The sequence below is a fragment of the Nansenia antarctica genome, assembly GCF_963989245.1.
Source record: "Nansenia antarctica genome assembly, chromosome: 5".
Classification (NCBI taxonomy): domain Eukaryota; kingdom Metazoa; phylum Chordata; class Actinopteri; order Argentiniformes; family Microstomatidae; genus Nansenia; species Nansenia antarctica.
In genome coordinates this window covers 3,420,468-3,438,304 of record NC_137690.1, presented here as the reverse complement: position 1 = coordinate 3,438,304, position 17,837 = coordinate 3,420,468, and the positions used below count along the sequence as shown (strand labels likewise).

At 49.7% G+C, this 17,837-nt stretch overlaps 1 protein-coding gene across 1 annotated transcript; it reads left to right on the top strand.

The window, feature by feature from the left end:
• Positions 1–268: 268 nt before the first annotated feature.
• opn4xb (opsin 4xb) lies at positions 269–15,316 on the top strand (the record flags this gene model as incomplete). The annotated part of the gene is made up of 10 exons (XM_080532928.1): positions 269–408; positions 4,246–4,379; positions 5,266–5,469; positions 6,306–6,477; positions 7,127–7,288; positions 8,376–8,483; positions 11,334–11,496; positions 12,276–12,398; positions 14,861–15,117; positions 15,205–15,316. 10 exons carry the CDS (start codon positions 269–271, stop codon positions 15,314–15,316), a joined length of 1,575 nt encoding a protein of 524 aa, XP_080389054.1.
• Between the last annotated feature and the right edge of the window lie 2,521 nt (positions 15,317–17,837).

Below are 17,837 nucleotides of genomic sequence, written 5' to 3'. Positions count from 1 at the left end.
CCAGCCTGGTGGTTTGGGTGACCAGGTGTCTGTCCTGCCTGGAGGTTTGGGTGACCAGGTGTCTGTCCTGCCTGGAGGTTTGGGTGACCAGGTGTCTGTCCTGCCTGGAGGTTTGGGTGACCAGGTGTCTGTCCTGCCTGGAGGTTTGGGTGACCAGGTGTCTGCCTGCCTGGAGGTTTGGGTGACCAGGTGTCTGTCCTGCCTGGAGGTTTGGGTGACCAGGTGTCTGTCCTGCCTGGAGGTTTGGGTGACCAGGTGCCCGTCGGTCATGGAGCCCCAGCCGGAGCAGAGGTTCTTCCAGAGGGTGGAGGTGCCGGACCACGTCCACTACATCATCGCCTTCTTCGTGCTGGTCATCGGGACTGTGGGAGTGGTGGGGAACTCGCTGGTCATGTTCGCCTTCTATAGGTGAGTCACAGAGGGGTGTGTGTGTGTTGGGGGGATGCGTATGTGTGTGTGTGTGTGTGTGTGTTTGTTGGGGGGATGTGTATGTGTGTGTGTGTTGGGGGGATGTGTGTGTGTGTGTGTGTTGGGGGATGTGTGTGTGTGTGTGTGTTGGGGGGATGTGTGTGTGTGTGTGTGTGTTGGGGGGATGTGTGTGTGTGTGTGTGTTGGGGGGATGTGTGTGTGTATGTGTGTGTTGGGGGGATGTGTTTTGGGAGGATGTGTGTGTGTGTATGTTGGGGGGATGTGTATGTGTTGGGGGGATGTGTGTGTGTGTGTGTGTGTGTGTTTGTTGGGGGGATGTGTATGTGTGTGTGTGTTGGGGGGATGTGTGTGTGTGTGTGTTGGGGGGATGTGTGTGTGTGTGTGTTGGGGGGATGTGTGTGTGTGTTGGGGGGATGTGTGTGTGTGTGTGTGTTGGGGGGATGTGTGTGTGTGAGTGTTGGGGGGATGTGTTTTGGGGGGATGTGTGTGTGTATGTTGGGGGGATGTGTATGTGTTGGGGGGATGTGTGTGTGTGTGTGTGTGTGTGTGTGTGTGTGTGGTAGAGCGTAGCTGTACCTTCCGTGGTTGTGCCTTTCTAGGTTTATTTTCTAGAGGATGCAACAGGTCCAGAACGATGGAGCCAAACGTCATGTTAACATGTTAAGCTCTCTGGCAGTCCAGAGACAGGCTCTGTCGGCTTACACACACACACACACACACACACACACACACACACACACACACACACACACACACACACACACACACAGGCTGCTGTCTGGGCTCAGTTCAGCGATGCTGTGAGCAGGCGGGACAAGCAGACCTACCATAAACTCCACTAGAAAAATATACTTCATAATAATAACTAATAATAATAAGAAGAACTACCAGGCCTACTGTAATATAAATTCCACTAGAAAAAAAAGGTTCTTCATGGAATTCTAATGTGTTCTTTTTTAAACATTTTCAGAGGGTGGTACACTCTCACATTTTTCAATTGTATTGGATAGTGATAGTGATAGTGGAGAAAGACAGGAGAATAGGGCATGTCAGCAGGACACAGGCTGGATTTTATCCCATGCCGACATGGGTGTATGTGAGCACTGTAGGTCATGGTGCTAGACCACTAGACCACCCCAGGCCATGGTACTAGACCACTGGACCACCCCAGGCCATGGTACTAGACCACTGGACCACCCCAGGCCAGGCCATGGTGCTAGACCACTAGACCACCCCAGGCCATGGTGCTAGACCACTGGACCACCCCAGGCCATGGTGCTAGACCACTAGACCACCCCAGGCCATGGTGCTAGACCACTGGACCACCCCAGGCCATGGGGCTAGACCACTGGACCACCCCAGGCCATGGTGCTAGACCACTGGACCACCCCAGGCCATGGTGCTAGACCACTAGACCACCCCAGGCCATGGTGCTAGACCACTAGACCACCCCAGGCCATGGTACTAGACCACTGGGCCACCCCAGGCCATGGTACTAGACCACTGGACCACCCCAGGCCATGGTGCTAGTAGACCACTGGACCACCCCAGGCCATTTTACATTTTTACATTTTTGGCATTTAGCAGACGCCTTATTCCAAAGCGACTTACAATCAATACATTTTACTAAGCAAGTGAATCATCAATCCACCAGTCGTAGCAGGAAGAGTAATCCAGCTCAGGCCCGGGGCCATTGATAGAAGGAAAAAACCTTCTTCTAAACCTAGGTTGTTGTTGTTGTTTATTTCTTTTTTATATAGACACTGGAGAAACAGAGAAACAGTACAAGGGGGTCAATAGAAGTTTTTAGGGGACACAGTAGAGGGGAACAACGTCTCATCTAAAGTAGATGTCTCAGGAGGAGCAGTTAAGGTGTAACCTGAAGAGATGGGTCTTCAGTCTCCGACCCTAATGTGTTCTATATAGGATGTGTTCTTCAAAGGGTGCTCCTACAGGAGCAGATGAATTTTACCTATTTCGGTACGAAGCTTTTAAATGTATTTATTTATTTTGTAAGACTTCAAGTGCCACTTCCCCCCGCTGTGATAGAGAGAAAGCAGAGCTTCCTGTTTTAAGTTAACATTTCCTGGAACGGATGAGAGAGAGAGAGAGAGAGGGAGAGGGAGGGGGAGAGAGAGAGAGAGAGAATGAGAGAGGGAGAGGGAGGGAGAGAGAGAGAGGGAGAGGGAGAGAGAGAGAGACAAAGATAGGGAGAGAGAGAGAGAAAGAGAGAGAGAGAGGGAGATTGGGATAAAGAGAGAGAGAGAGAGAGAGAGAGGGAGAGAGAGAGAGAGAGGGAGAGGGAGGAAGAGGGAGAGAGAGAGGGTCAGAGTGAGAGGGGGGTGTATAGAGGGAGAGGAGGGTGTATAGAGTGAGAGGGGGGTGTATAGAGGGAGAGAGAGAGAGGGAGAGAGAGAGAGAGAAAGATAGGGAGAGAGAGGGTCAGAGTGAGAGGGGGGTGTATAGAGTGTATTATGTTCCATCTGTGTGGGCTGCAGTAACCTGGGAAGGTTGGACACTTCTGAACGGAGGTCAACTAGCAGCATTAGTCCTGTGAAAAGCTTTTCCTGATCAACATTTAGCAAACACACTGCTCTCAGTCTGCTTCTGATTTAACAGACAGGCACATACATCACTGTTAGCCACAGCTGGATGCTATTTCATTTAGTTCAGTTGGATAATTATCTTCTAATGGGCTGCATTCATTGCACCAATGAGAGGAAGTTGATTGCGCCCTAGGCTATAGCAGTGCCACCTGAGACTACTGTGGGACACATTGAACGAAACCTACTCCATTTCCTGTTATGCTATCATCTTCATTATCATCTTTAAAGTTATTATCATTTACTTTTAAGACACCATTAGTGTCTTCAATATGGATTTGATGATGATTTCAGAAGCAACAGAACTACGGAACTTTCATAACACCCATCTTTCTGCTGGTCTGTTGTATGGGTGCGTGGGGAGGCAGGGTTCAAACCCTGGTCTGTTGTATGTGTGCATGGGGAGGCAGGGTTCAAACCCTGGTCTGTTGTATGGAAGACACAAACTTGGTGGAGAAGCCCTTGTTGGCGAGCACAGAGGGCAGACGTTTCTTTTGTCGTTTGTAGTTGGTCACCCGGTTCATTTCTTTGTCAGTGGGCAAACTTACAAAATCGGCGAGGGATCAAATACTTTCCCCCACAGTATATAGGTCACAAGAGGCTCTAACGTGGCCAAACACGTTGTCCTGTAACTCGTCACGGCCTGCTGCCATCCAACATCATGCCGCTGACGTTCATTTGTGTTAGAATTGGGTCAGGCCCAAAACAGAGGCTTTGCGGAGGGCCTGTATGTGTATATGACGCCTCGGCAGATTATTAGACGGCCTCTCTTGAGAATCGTTCCGTGCAAACAGTCGCTAGGCCAAACAGTCGCGAGGCCAAACAGTCGCTAGGCCAAACAGTCGCTAGGCCAAACAGTCGCTAGGCCAAACAGTCGCTAGGCCAGAGCGCAGAGCCGAGCACATTGACCGACCGCACTTCGGACATTATCAGAACCAATAATCAGAATTGTTTTTATTGCCAAGTATATTGTATTGTAACGGTGACTATTATGGTCTGTCCCTCTGCTGTGTCCCAGCAATAAGAAGCTGACTATTATGGTCTGTCCCTCTGCTGTGTTGACTATTATGGTCTGTTGCTCTGCTGTGTTGACTATTATGATCTGTTCCTCTGCTGTGTTGACTATTATGGTCTGTTCCTCTGGTGTGTTGACTATTATGGTCTGTTCCTCTGGTGTGTTGACTATTATGGTCTGTTTCTCTGTGTGTTCCAGCAACAAGAAGCTGAGGAACCTCCCCAACTACTTCATAATGAACCTGGCGATCAGCGACTTCCTCATGGCGTTCACGCAGACGCCCATCTTCTTCATCAACTGTCTCTATAAGGAGTGGATGTTCGGGGTAGTGGGTGAGACTCTCTCTCTCTCTCTCTCTTTCTTCTCTCTCTTCTCTTCTCTCTCTCTCTCCTGTCTCTTCCATCCCTCTCCCTTCTCTCTCTTCCGTCTCTCACCCTTCACTCTATCTCTCTCTCTTCTCTCTCTCTCTTTCTTCTCTCTCTCTTTCTTCTCTCTCTCTTTCTTCTCTCTCTCTTTCTCTCTCTTCTCTTCTATCTCTCTCTTCTCTCTCTCTCTCTCTCTTGCTCGCTCGCTCTCTCTCTTCTCTGTCTCTCTCTCTTCTCCCTCTCTTTCTCTCTCTCTCTCTCTCTCTCTCTCTTTCTCTCTCTCTCTTCTTGTCTCTTCTTAACACTTGCTATTTTTTATGTTTTAGTAAAACAAATTTGATTATATAATTTGCCAGAACTATTATATTATATCTGATTTCCTAGAGAATGTCTGAGACAGTGGATGGCTAATCCTGCTGTAATCTCTGAACCAGAATGAAATTAACTTTATTGATCCCGAACGGGCAACTGAAATGTCAAAAGAATGGCATCACGTATTTGACAGGTGTGCGTGCATGGCATACATGCGTGTGTGTGTGTGTGTGTGTGTGTGTGTGTGTGTGTGTGCTGTGTGTGCGTGTACTCTGTGTGTGTGTGTGTGTGTGTATGTGTGTGTGTGTGTATCTGCATGCATGTGTTTGTGTTGGTGTGTGTGTGTGTGTATGTATGTGCATGCATGCATGTGTGTGTGTTCTTGTGTGTGTTCGTGCATGGTGTGTGTGTGTGTGTGTGTGTACTTACATGCACCTATCTCTCTCCAGGTTGTGATGTATGTCTTCTGTGGGGCTCTGTTCTCTGTACAGGTTGTGACGTGTGTGTGTGTGTGTGTGTGTGTGTGTGTGTCTCTCTCCAGGTTGTGACATGTATGCGTTCTGCGGGGCTCTGTTTGGCATCACCTCCATGATCAACCTGCTGGCCATCTCCCTGGACCGCTACCTGGTGATCACCCGGCCCCTGCAGGCCCTCCGCTGGGCCTCCAAGAGACGCACCGCCCTGGCCATCGCCTCCGTCTGGCTCTACTCCCTGGCCTGGAGCCTGGCCCCGCTGCTGGGCTGGAGTACGTCTGGGATGGGATGGGATGGGATGGGATGGGATGGGATGGGATGGATGGGATGGAATGGAATAGAATGGAATGGAATGGAATGGGATGGAATGGAATGGAATGGAATGCAATACAGTACAATGGAATAGAATGCATAGAATTTGTGACACGTTCTAATGCTTTGGTCCTCATGTCGGGATCCGATGTAATGATTGGACTTTTCTTTTTCGAAAAATGTGAATACATTTCCGTGTTGTTGAAGATCAATGACACATCGCTAGTAGTGTTCTAGTTAACTAGGTAGCAGTGGGGATTACTCACCCAATCCATTGCGTTGTTGCAGTGTTTTAGGCTTGACTAGCGAGTGTATGTTGTGATACTCGACAACGTTGAGTACCAAAAGACTAGAACATGTCACAAATAAAATCTAATACAATAGAATAGAATATAATAGAATAGAATTGAATAGAAACCACTAAAAACCACCCAAAACAAAATATGAATCAGTAAGAATGATGTTCTTGCGTTATCCTGGAGTCCTGCTATCCTCAGTTGATTATCTACACTACAGTATGTAGTCATTTACATTTACATGTTTGGCATTTAGCAGACGCAAGCGAATACATTTGACTAAGCAAGTATGCTCGGGCCAGGGGCCATTGGCAGTCGTCGTGCTAGAAGAGTATAATTGTAATTTAAAAGAGTATAAATTAGAAGATTTAAAAAAATAAAAAAATAGACACCGGAGCAACAGTTCAAGGGGTCAACTCGTTGTTGTTGTTGTTGTTGTTGTTGTTGTTGTTGATATTGTTGTTGTTGTTGATGTTGTTGTTGTTGTTGTGTACCTTTAGGCTCCTACATCCCCGAGGGTCTGATGACATCATGCACCTGGGACTACGTCACGTCCTCCCTGGCCAATCAGAGCTACACGCTGATGCTCTGCCTGTTCGTCTTCTTCATCCCGCTGGGAGTCATCTTCTACTGCTACCTCTTCATGTTCCTGGCTATACGCGCTGCTAGCAGGTATGCTACCTCTTCATGTCCCTGCTAGCAAGTGGGCTACCTCTTCATGTCCTTGCTAGCAGGTATGCTACCTCTTCATGTTCCTGCTAGCAGGTATGCTACCTCTTCATGTCCTTGCTAGCAGGTATGCTACCTCTTCATGTTCCTGCTAGCAGGTATGCTACCTGTTCATGTTCCTGCTAGCAGGTATGCTACCTGTTCATGTTCCTGCTAGCAGGTATGCTACCTCTTCATGTTCCTGGCTATACGCACTGCTAGCAGGTAGGCTGATTGACAGGTGCTTCAGCGAATAGGAACTGGTGTCCAGTACAGCAGCATCGTTACATAACAAGATGGGTACACGCCCCACGGCGCCCTATAAAATAACATGCTCTGCATGGCACCATGCCCTATAGAATGCCATGCTCCAGGGCCTGGAAATGCCACTGACTCATCTCCCTACAGCAAGGGGACTGCCACCCCCGGCCCCAGTCCCAGTCTCAGTCTCAGTCCCAGCCCCACTCCCACCCCCAGCTCTCCAGCCCCAGTCCCACTCCCACCCCCAGCTCTCCAGCCCCAGTCATATCACCAGCTCCACCCCCCTGCCCTCACCTCTGTCTCCCCAGCCCCATATCACATCTATCGTTGTGCTCCCCCCCCCCTCCCCCAGGGACTTGGAGCGCCTGGGCACCCAGGTTAGGAAGTCGGTCCGGATGAAGCAGAATTCCATCAAGAAGGAATGGAAGCTGGCTAAGATTGCCTTTGTGGTGATCGTTGTGTATGTCCTCTCCTGGGCACCGTACACCTGCGTCACACTCATCTCCTTGGCAGGGTAAGCGCAGCCTCCGCATCTGTTTATTTATTTTATTATTACTATTATGTTATTATTCATTAGTGTTTATTCATCTTTTGATCCTTACCACCTGTAACATATTTTCTGTTTGCTGCTGTACTTGTGAAGAAATTACCTACATTAGCAACATATTTTATATATAGATAGATAGATAGACTTTATTTGTCATTGCTACAGTACAGGTACCAAACAACGAAATTTAGGAGGGGAGGCTCCCCTGGTGTTTAGGAAAGGAAAAAGAAACACATTTTAGGAAAAGCATAGATGCATAAAATCACAAGAGTTAACAACAAACAACAAACAATATATGTTTTCTTTATTCCCGTGGTCCACACCAGGGGAGGCTGTTGGAGGTAGAAATCGGAGGACGGGCTCATTATCATGCATGGCACACGTGTGTTTGATACCATTCCTCATTTCCATGCATTACAACGGGCTCCGATCTCTACCTCCACCAGCCTCCCCTGGCGTAACAATCTGTCTGGATTACTGTAATACGGTATGACAATGATATCCCCACCGTTCTGGAGGTATTTAAATGTCTCTGTTGTCATGTGTTTATGTAGTAATACTAGGAAAGAGGAGGATGGTTACGTAACATTTAAACATCGTATCTTTCTCATCTGTGCAGCAGAAGGATGCTATGGATTATCTTGTTGACCATTACGCCCGTGTAGTTATGGGATAATGGAGGGATTACTGTATTATGTGTGTTTAAGTCATAATAATAATAATAATAATAATAATAATAATAATAATAATAATAATGATGATAATAATAATAATAATAATAATAATAACAACTTTGAGGACATTCAAAGCGATTGTTTTATTGACTCAGAGATCATTTTAAAACACTTTTTTTGTGTGTGTGAATGTGTCTACTATTGAACAATGAACACAACACATCTACAAGATTACAGGGTAAAACATTCTGCTTTAATCAAACCATAGGAAAACATTGGTTGATTATTAACATATGAAATCTTCTGACAGCCCTGTTTTGAAGGTGTGTTGTCGTTCGTGCATTGTGGTAACCGTGGTGACCTCTCTGTTGTCCTGACAGGTACCCTGACATGCTGTCTCCCTACACCAAGGCCGTGCCGGCTGTCATAGCCAAGGCCTCCGCCATCTACAACCCCTTCATCTACGCCATCATACACAATAAGTACAGGTAGGCTACAAGCCCTTCATCTACGCCATCATACACAATAAGTACAGGTAGGCTACAAGCCCTTCATCTACGCCATCATACACAATAAGTACAGGTAGGCTACAAGCCCTTCATCTACGCCATCATACACAATAAGTACAGGTAGGCTACAAGCCCTTCATCTACGCCATCATACACAATAAGTACAGGTAGGCTGCACTCCCTTGAGCTGGGGGGACCCTGGGGATGGGAGGGAGGGAGGGAGGGAAGGTAGGAAGGAAGGAGGGAGGGAAGGTAGGAGGGAGGGAAGTTAGGAGGGAAAGAAGGAAGGAGGGAGGGAGGGAAGGAAGGAAGGAAGGAGGGAGGGAAGGAAGGAAGGAAGGAAGGAGGGAGGGAGGGAAGGAAGGAGGGAGGGAGGGAGGGAGGGAAGGAAGGAGGGAGGGAGGGAAGGAAGATAGGAGGGAGGGACTCTTGCAAAATTTATCAGAATAAGCCTGGGTTTTCCTTTAACGTGGTTGATGGACCACCCCCCTAGTCTCCTCCACAGGGACACCCTGTCAGAAAAGGTATAACACCCCCCTGGTCTCCCCCACCCTGTCAGAGAAGGTATAACTCCCCCCTGGTCTCCCCCACCCTGTCAGAGAAGGTATAACTCCCCCCTGGTCTCCCCCACCCTGTCAGAGAAGGTATAACTCCCCCCTGGTCTCCCCCACCCTGTCAGAGAAGGTATAACTCCCCCCTGGTCTCCCCCACCCTGTCAGAGAAGGTATAACACCCCCCTGGTCTCCCCCCACAGGAACACCCTGTCAGAGAAGGTATAACACCCCCTGGTCTCCCCCACCCTGTCAGAGAAGGTATAACTCCCCCCTGGTCTCCCCCACCCTGTCAGAGAAGGTATAACTCCCCCCTGGTCTCCCCCACCCTGTCAGAGAAGGTATAACTCCCCCCTGGTCTCCCCCACCCTGTCAGAGAAGGTATAACACCCCCTGGTCTCCCCCACCCTGTCAGAGAAGGTATAACTCCCCCCTGGTCTCCCCCACCCTGTCAGAGAAGGTATAACTCCCCCCTGGTCTCCCCCACCCTGTCAGAGAAGGTATAACTCCCCCCTGGTCTCCCCCCACAGGAACACCCTGTCAGAGAAGGCATAACTCCCCCCTGGTCTCCCCCACCCTGTCAGAGAAGGTATAACTCCCCCCTGGTCTCCCCCCACAGGAACACCCTGTCAGAGAAGGTATAACTCCCCCCTGGTCTCCCCCACCCTGTCAGAGAAGGTATAACTCCCCCCTGGTCTCCCCCCACAGGAACACCCTGTCAGAGAAGGTATAACTCCCCCCTGGTCTCCCCCACCCTGTCAGAGAAGGTATAACTCCCCCCTGGTCTCCCCCCACAGGAACACCCTGTCAGAGAAGGTATAACTCCCCCCTGGTCTCCCCCACCCTGTCAGAGAAGGTATAACTCCCCCCTGGTCTCCCCCCACAGGAACACCCTGTCAGAGAAGGTATAACTCCCCCCTGGTCTCCCCCACCCTGTCAGAGAAGGTATAACTCCCCCCTGGTCTCCCCCACCCTGTCAGAGAAGGTATAACTCCCCCCTGGTCTCCCCCCCACAGGAACACCCTGTCAGAGAAGGTATAACTCCCCCCTGGTCTCCCCCACCCTGTCAGAGAAGGTATAACTCCCCCCTGGTCTCCCCCACAGGAACACCCTGTCAGAGAAGGTATAACTCCCCCCTGGTCTCCCCCACCCTGTCAGAGAAGGTATAACTCCCCCCTGGTCTCCCCCACCCTGTCAGAGAAGGTATAACTCCCCCCTGGTCTCCCCCCCACAGGAACATCCTGTCAGAGAAGGTATAACTCCCCCCTGGTCTCCCCCACCCTGTCAGAGAAGGTATAACTCCCCCCTGGTCTCCCCCCACAGGAACACCCTGTCAGAGAAGGTATAACTCCCCCCTGGTCTCCCCCACCCTGTCAGAGAAGGTATAACTCCCCCCTGGTCTCCCCCCACAGGAACACCCTGTCAGAGAAGGTATAACTCCCCCCTGGTCTCCCCCACCCTGTCAGAGAAGGTATAACTCCCCCCTGGTCTCCCCCACCCTGTCAGAGAAGGTATAACACCCCCCTGGTCTCCCCCACCCTGTCAGAGAAGGTATAACTCCCCCCTGGTCTCCCCCACCCTGTCAGAGAAGGTATAACTCCCCCCTGGTCTCCCCCCACAGGAACACCCTGTCAGAGAAGGTATAACTCCCCCCTGGTCTCCCCCACCCTGTCAGAGAAGGTATAACTCCCCCCTGGTCTCCCCCCCACAGGAACACCCTGTCAGAGAAGGTATAACACCCCCCTGGTCTCCCCCACCCTGTCAGAGAAGGTATAACTCCCCCCTGGTCTCCCCCACCCTGTCAGAGAAGGTATAACTCCCCCCTGGTCTCCCCCCCACAGGAACACCCTGTCAGAGAAGGTATAACTCCCCCCTGGTCTCCCCCACCCTGTCAGAGAAGGTATAACTCCCCCCTGGTCTCCCCCCACAGGAACACCCTGTCAGAGAAGGTATAACTCCCCCCTGGTCTCCCCCACCCTGTCAGAGAAGGTATAACTCCCCCCTGGTCTCCCCCACCCTGTCAGAGAAGGTATAACTCCCCCCTGGTCTCCCCCCCACAGGAACACCCTGTCAGAGAAGGTATAACTCCCCCCTGGTCTCCCCCACCCTGTCAGAGAAGGTATAACTCCCCCCTGGTCTCCCCCCACAGGAACACCCTGTCAGAGAAGGTATAACTCCCCCCTGGTCTCCCCCACCCTGTCAGAGAAGGTATAACTCCCCCCTGGTCTCCCCCACCCTGTCAGAGAAGGTATAACTCCCCCCTGGTCTCCCCCCACAGGAACACCCTGTCAGAGAAGGTTCCGTGTCTGAGGTGTCTGTCCCCTGCCACCAAGAAGGAGCGCTCCTCCTCCGCCTCCTCCTCCTTCAGGGACGTCAGCAGGCAGTCCTCCGTGTCCAAGACCCAGGGCCGCGCCTCCTCCTCCATCTGCTCCAGAGACATGGTACGGCCAGGATGGAGGGGGGGGGGGGGTGTGTGTAGGTGTGTGTGTGGGTGTGCAGGGGTGGATGTGGGTGTTTGTGTGCGGGGGTGGGGGTGTGTATGTGTGTGTGCCACAATCTGGAAAAAAACTCACATCACACATCAACATACAGGTCCTCCATTAACATTTAACATTTCCCCAGCGCGACCAGGACAGCCGACTGTAATGTCACATTGACATTGTTGGCATTTAGCAGACGCCTTATACCAAACCGACTTACAATCGATACATTTGACTAAACAAGTGAATCATCAATCAACCAGTCGTAGCAGGAAAAGTAATCTTGCTCAGCCAGGCCCGGGGGCCATTGGCAGTCGTCGTGCTAGGAGAGGAAAGATTCTTATTTTTTTAATGGATGGACATTAAAGTGCAAGGGGGTAGTACCGTATATGTCTCAGGAGACACAGTGCAGGGGGGTAGTAGATGTCTCAGGAGACACAGTGCAGGGGGGTAGTAGATGTTTAAAATCTTCAGAATAAAAGTCTGAACAATTTGATTGGTTGCCGACTTGTTCCTGGTTTCACCAGCTGCTGTCACTATGTATGTAACCTTCTCTATGTGTAAATGTATGTAACCTTCTCTATGTGTAAATGTATGTAACCTTCTCTAGGTGTAAATGTATGTAACCTCCTCTAGGTGTAAATGTATGTAACCTCCTCTAGGTGTAAATGTATGTAACCTCCTCTAGGTGTAAATGTATGTAACCTTCTCTAGGTGTAAATATATGTAACCTTCTCTAGGTGTTTGGGGACGTGGAGATGGACCCGTTGGAGCGCAGCACCGAGTCCTTCAGGAGGTCCAGCAGCGCGACCAGAGACAAGCTGAGTAGGAAGGAGAAGAGCAGGTATCGCTCCAAAGAGAAGGTGAGGACAAGAGTCTACCACCAGGGGGAGGCTGGCGGAGGTAGACATCGGAGTACGGGGGGCTCATTGTAAATGCATGGAACGGAGGAATGAGCAATGGTTTCCTTCCTTCCTTCCCTCCCTCCTATCTTCCTCCCTTCCCTCCTATCTTCCCTCCCTCCTATCTTCCTCCCTTCCCTCCTATCTTCCCTCCCTCCTATCTTCCTTCCCTCCCTCCCTCCTAATTTATTAATTTATAATTTTGCCATTTAGCAGACGCTTTTAATCCAAAGCGACTTACAATTACGAATTACAGGGACATTCCCCCCGGAGTAACTGAGGGCTAAGTGCCTTACTCAAGGGCACACTAGTAGTGGTGTGGTTTCAGGCGGGATTTGAACTCACAACCTTCCGATCACAAGTCCAACTCACTATCCACTAGACCAGAGGTTCCCAAACTTTTTTTAACCAAGGCACCCCTGAAGCTTTCCCCCTTCGCCAAGGCACCCCAACTCTACGAAGATTTTAAAAATGCCTCGGAGCTTAAACTAAAAACAATACACAATGAATTGGTTTGAAAATGTGTGTTTATATATAATACATAAGTATTGCCCCAATGAATTTTAACAAGATAATAAAAGTCATAAATGAACTGTAATGGATGGGCAAGAATGCATAGGTCAGTCAAACTATCGCTAAATTAAATAACATTGTGGCCCTCAAGGATTGTACAATATGGGAGGAGACTCAGAGGGAATTCTTCACACAAATAAAATATCAAAGGCCTGTATAATCAATCAATGGAACAATGCTTTTTGGGGGGGCTTAAAATAATGCCATAAAATGTAATTCTCATTTCAATGCTCATTCTGAGATTATTATTTCACATCTGAACCAAACGGGTAACTCACAACTATAATAATTTAACAATAATAATCATGACAGAATTGTAAAAATTGAGAGAAACAAAGCAAAGAAATATGTTGTGGGACACATGCGCCTGCTTTTGGGAGCAGTCTCTTTATGCGGGGAGAGATAGTGGACAGCGCGACACGCAGGTCCTGTTCCACTGACAGACGCGTGCGTGTCTTGTTCTTGACGAGAAGAAAAAGCCAGCTCGCACAAGTAGGAGGTTGGGAAGGGTAAAAGCACATTGATGGCGCTCTCTGAGAGAGATGGATATTCATGTCCCACAAGCAGCCAAAACCTATCCAAACCTAGCTCACCATGTTTGAGCTTCAGTGTGCGGTCCATAATGAGCTCTGCCAGTTCATCTGGAGCTTTGCTGCTCAAACTAGCGGCTGATGCTGATGAGAGGGGGTTGAACGGATCCCGGAGCCAGTCGAAGTCTTCGTTCATTGGAGGGAAATAGGACTCAAATCTCTCCTCCAGCATACGGAGGTGCGCAGCGATCAGATTCAAGAAAGACGCTGCCTTGTGTGCTGCGTCATTGGCCGTCAACGTAAACATTTCAATGTTTTTCTTGGCCACCCCGTCTTGCACCGTCTCAATTTGGATCGGAATCCGTTCAGTTTGTCTGTCGCTGTCAGGATATTCTCAGCCTTCCCTTGCATATTTATGTTGAGGTCATTAAGGTGGCTAAAAATATCTGCCAGATAAGCAAGCTTGATCCACCACGATTCATCTTCCAATTGTTCTTTGTATGGCAAGTCGTGCTCACTGACAAAAGTGATCAGTTTCATCTCGGAGCTCATAGACACAGGATAACACCTTGCCCCGCGACAGCCAGCGGACCTCTGTGTGTAATAAGAGCCCCTCATGCTCGGACCCCATCTCATTGCACAATGTGCTGAACAGCCGTGACTTCAGCGGGCGTGATTTGACATAATTAACCATTTTCACCGCTTGGTCCAAGACTTCAGTGAGGAGTAGTTAGTTAGTAACTAGTAGGCCTAGTTAGTAAATTAATATCTTTCAAATCTGAGAAATATATCTTTTATTTGCTTATGAACTCCATTGCACATGTAATAAACAAACGTTTATTAATGTATTATTATTATAATTTTATATTATACTTTTTTTTTTTTTTTACGAGCAGATTTGGCGGCACCCCAGGGTGCCGCGGCACCCACTTTGGGAACCTCTGCACTAGACCACCACTACCCCTCCTTCCCTCCCTCCCTCCTTCCCTCCCTCCCTCCCTCTCTCCCTCCCCCTCTCCCTCCCTCCCTCCCTCCCTCCTTCCCTCCCTCCCTCCTTCCCTCCCTCCCTCCCTCCTTCCTTCCCTCCCTCCTTCCTATCTTCCTTCCTTCCCTCCCTCACTCCTATCTTTCTTCCTTCCTTCCCTCCCTCCTTCCTTCCCTCCCTCCTACCTTCCTTCCTTCCTTCCCTCCCTCCATCCCTTCCATGCATTTTACAACGAGCCCCCCCCCCCGTGTCCTCCGAGGACCCCTCCTACATACAGCAGCACCTCCCCTCTGCTGACTGACACGTCTCTGGTTCTGTCCTCTGTGTGTCCTCAGACTCCGCCCCCCCCCTCCGCCCTGAGGGAGTCCGCGAGCGTCTGCGACCACGAGCTGGTCTCCGGCTCGGTATCCGTGGCGACCGTCCCCCTGCTGGTCCTGTCCAAGAGGAGGAGGCGGAGCCAGAGCCTCCAGCTGACCAATGGCGGGACGGTGGCGGAGACGACGGAGATCACCAACGGCGACGACCTCCGCCGGAGTCTCACGGACGCGTCTGAGGGCGTTAGCGGCATCCCGCGCATCGTCATTAGCGCCACGTCGGACAGCAGCCTGATGGGGGAGATGGGGGAGGGGGAGGAGGAGGAGGAGGAGGAGGAGGAGGAGGAGGAGGAGGGGAAGGAGGAGGAGAAGAAGGGGGCGGGGCTGAGCCAGGAGGCGGGGCATTTGCTGGTCGGCCTGCGGAGCCTGAACTGCTCCCCCGAGCTGCTGGAGTCGGTGGAGAAGTTCCTCTCCTGAGCCAATCAGGGACGAGGGAATGTTCTTCTCCTGAGCCAATCAGCTCGCAGACTCTTCTTCTTCTTCGTTGTTGTCGTTGTTGTTGTTGTTCCGTCCTTTCAGGGAGCAGAAGGGTATTCCTCGACATCGCTAAAGGAAAATCCAGGCTTATTTTGTCTCACGAGAGTTGTCAAAATAAGGCTGGCTTTTTTTAGTAAATCTCTCAAAATAACTCTGGATTTTCCTTTAGCGAGGTTGATGGAATACCCCCAGGACACACTAGACCCGTGGCACTAAACCCCCCCCCCCCCCGAACCACGAAACCCCCCCTACCTCCTCCCCACGACCAAGCCTAGGTTGCGTGCTTTACTGAGTCTTCTCGCTTCCGTTCATTTCTATTTAAATCCTTTTTGAAAGGGCATCGAGACGGACGCAAATACATTCGAGGGAAACCTCGAGGCAGGACTGTGGACTGTGTCTTGGACTGAAGCGAGCAGGCACAGCAGGACCCCACGGCAGGCTCCGGTTGTCCAGGAACACAGAACAGCTCTGTTGGACAGACAGGAGGACAGCAGCAGGACAGGAGGAAGCTACCGGAAGCTACTGGACTGCCAGAAGACGTTTCATCGTCCTGCCTCTGTGATTGACGGGCTCTGAGAGGGACTGAGAGCTTGTGGCCATTCCATGAGTGACAGTTGACTTTTGAATTTTTCCATGTCTAAGTGATGTCACTGCAAGATGGACAGCTCCCATTGGCTGGTTCACATCTGCTAGAGACACGTGTTTGTGTTTGAACCCTGTCTGAACCCTGCTGTTCGCGCTCACGTGCTCGCACACACACACACACACACACACACACACACACACACGCTGATACACACACACTCACGCACGCGCACACACACACACACTGATACACGCACGCATGCACGCACGCATGCACACACACACACATGCACACACACACACACACATACACACACATACACACACACACACGCACACGCACGCACGCATGCACTCACACACACACACACACCACACACACACACACACACACACACACATACACACACACACGCAATGTGAAAGGGAATACTGACATCTTTATACAGATCCTTAATCCTACAGTGTTTTATTCAAATGTGTTATGTACAATTTTTACTATTTGTCTGTTTTTATTTAATCACTTTCTTGGTTCTGTCCATGTGGTTATGTTTTCTTTTTCATATATACTGAAACATTTATGCATTCACTGCAACGTAAGTCGCTTTGCATAAAAAGTGATTTTCTTCGAGGCGATTTTCTCCAGTGAGTTGTCCTGTCCTGTCCCCTTCAGCTTCTGGGAACGAGCACGAAAGAGATGCTATGTACCGACTACAGCGACGGACATTCACACTTTCTTTTGGAAGACAATGTTGGATAAAGCACTAAATAGTTAACCAGAGACACAGGAAGATGTACAACAGTGGAGGTAGACCAGGGGAGGCTGGTGGAGGTAGACCAGGGGAGGCTGGTGGAGGTAGACCAGGGGAGGCTGGTGGAGGTAGAAATCGGAGGACGGGCTCATTGTCATGTCCTCTGAGGTCTTCACTGTGAGTGTGAGAGAACATAATACAGTAAATGTTTCCATAACACCAATTCACTGGATTTTCATGTTTGTTTTATTTTCATTGCTGTTGTTTATTTGATCAGATAGTGGATATCACTTTCCTGATTTATTTATATGTATATATATATATATATATATATATATATATATATATATATACATTTCCAACATGGTGGTAATATTTCTGGTTGTTGATGGTGATTGGGTGATTGAGTTAAGCCCATCCTCATTGGCCAATGACCTGAATCATCACATGTTTAATCCTACTGGATAAAGGAGCTCAGACTCCCTGCTGTTTCCCTGCGCTTCACTGCACTGTACACACACACACACACACACACACACGCACGCACACACGCACACACACACACACACACACGCATACACACATGCACACGCACACGCACACACACACACACACACACATACACACGCACACACACTCACACACACACACACGCACACACACACACACACACACACTCTGTATACTAGTGTACACCATGCTGTGTACACAAACACATCGCTCGCTCACTTGCTCACACACACACACACACACACCGCAATGTCCTGAGTCTGTCTCCCTAGCACACTGTTCAAAGCCAACATCTTTCTATGGGGGGTGTAATGAATGTTCTCCACCACTAGAGGGACCTACTTACCCACGTACAGTGTAGCCATCCTTTCATTTGACGTGATGTCGATGTGCTCTAGCCTGGCGTCAGATGTATCATTCTAGTTCTTTGCTCAGATCTGTATGTGCTTAAACCAACTCCTGTTGTTGTTGTTGTCATGCAGAACATAATATGGCATGACAATGGTAGTCATCAGAGTTGTCTGGAGCATGTACTGATCTGGGACCAGGCTAGAGGGGCTGAGAAGACCCTGGAATAAGACAGACTGCTGCCCACCAGAACTACCAAATAAAAC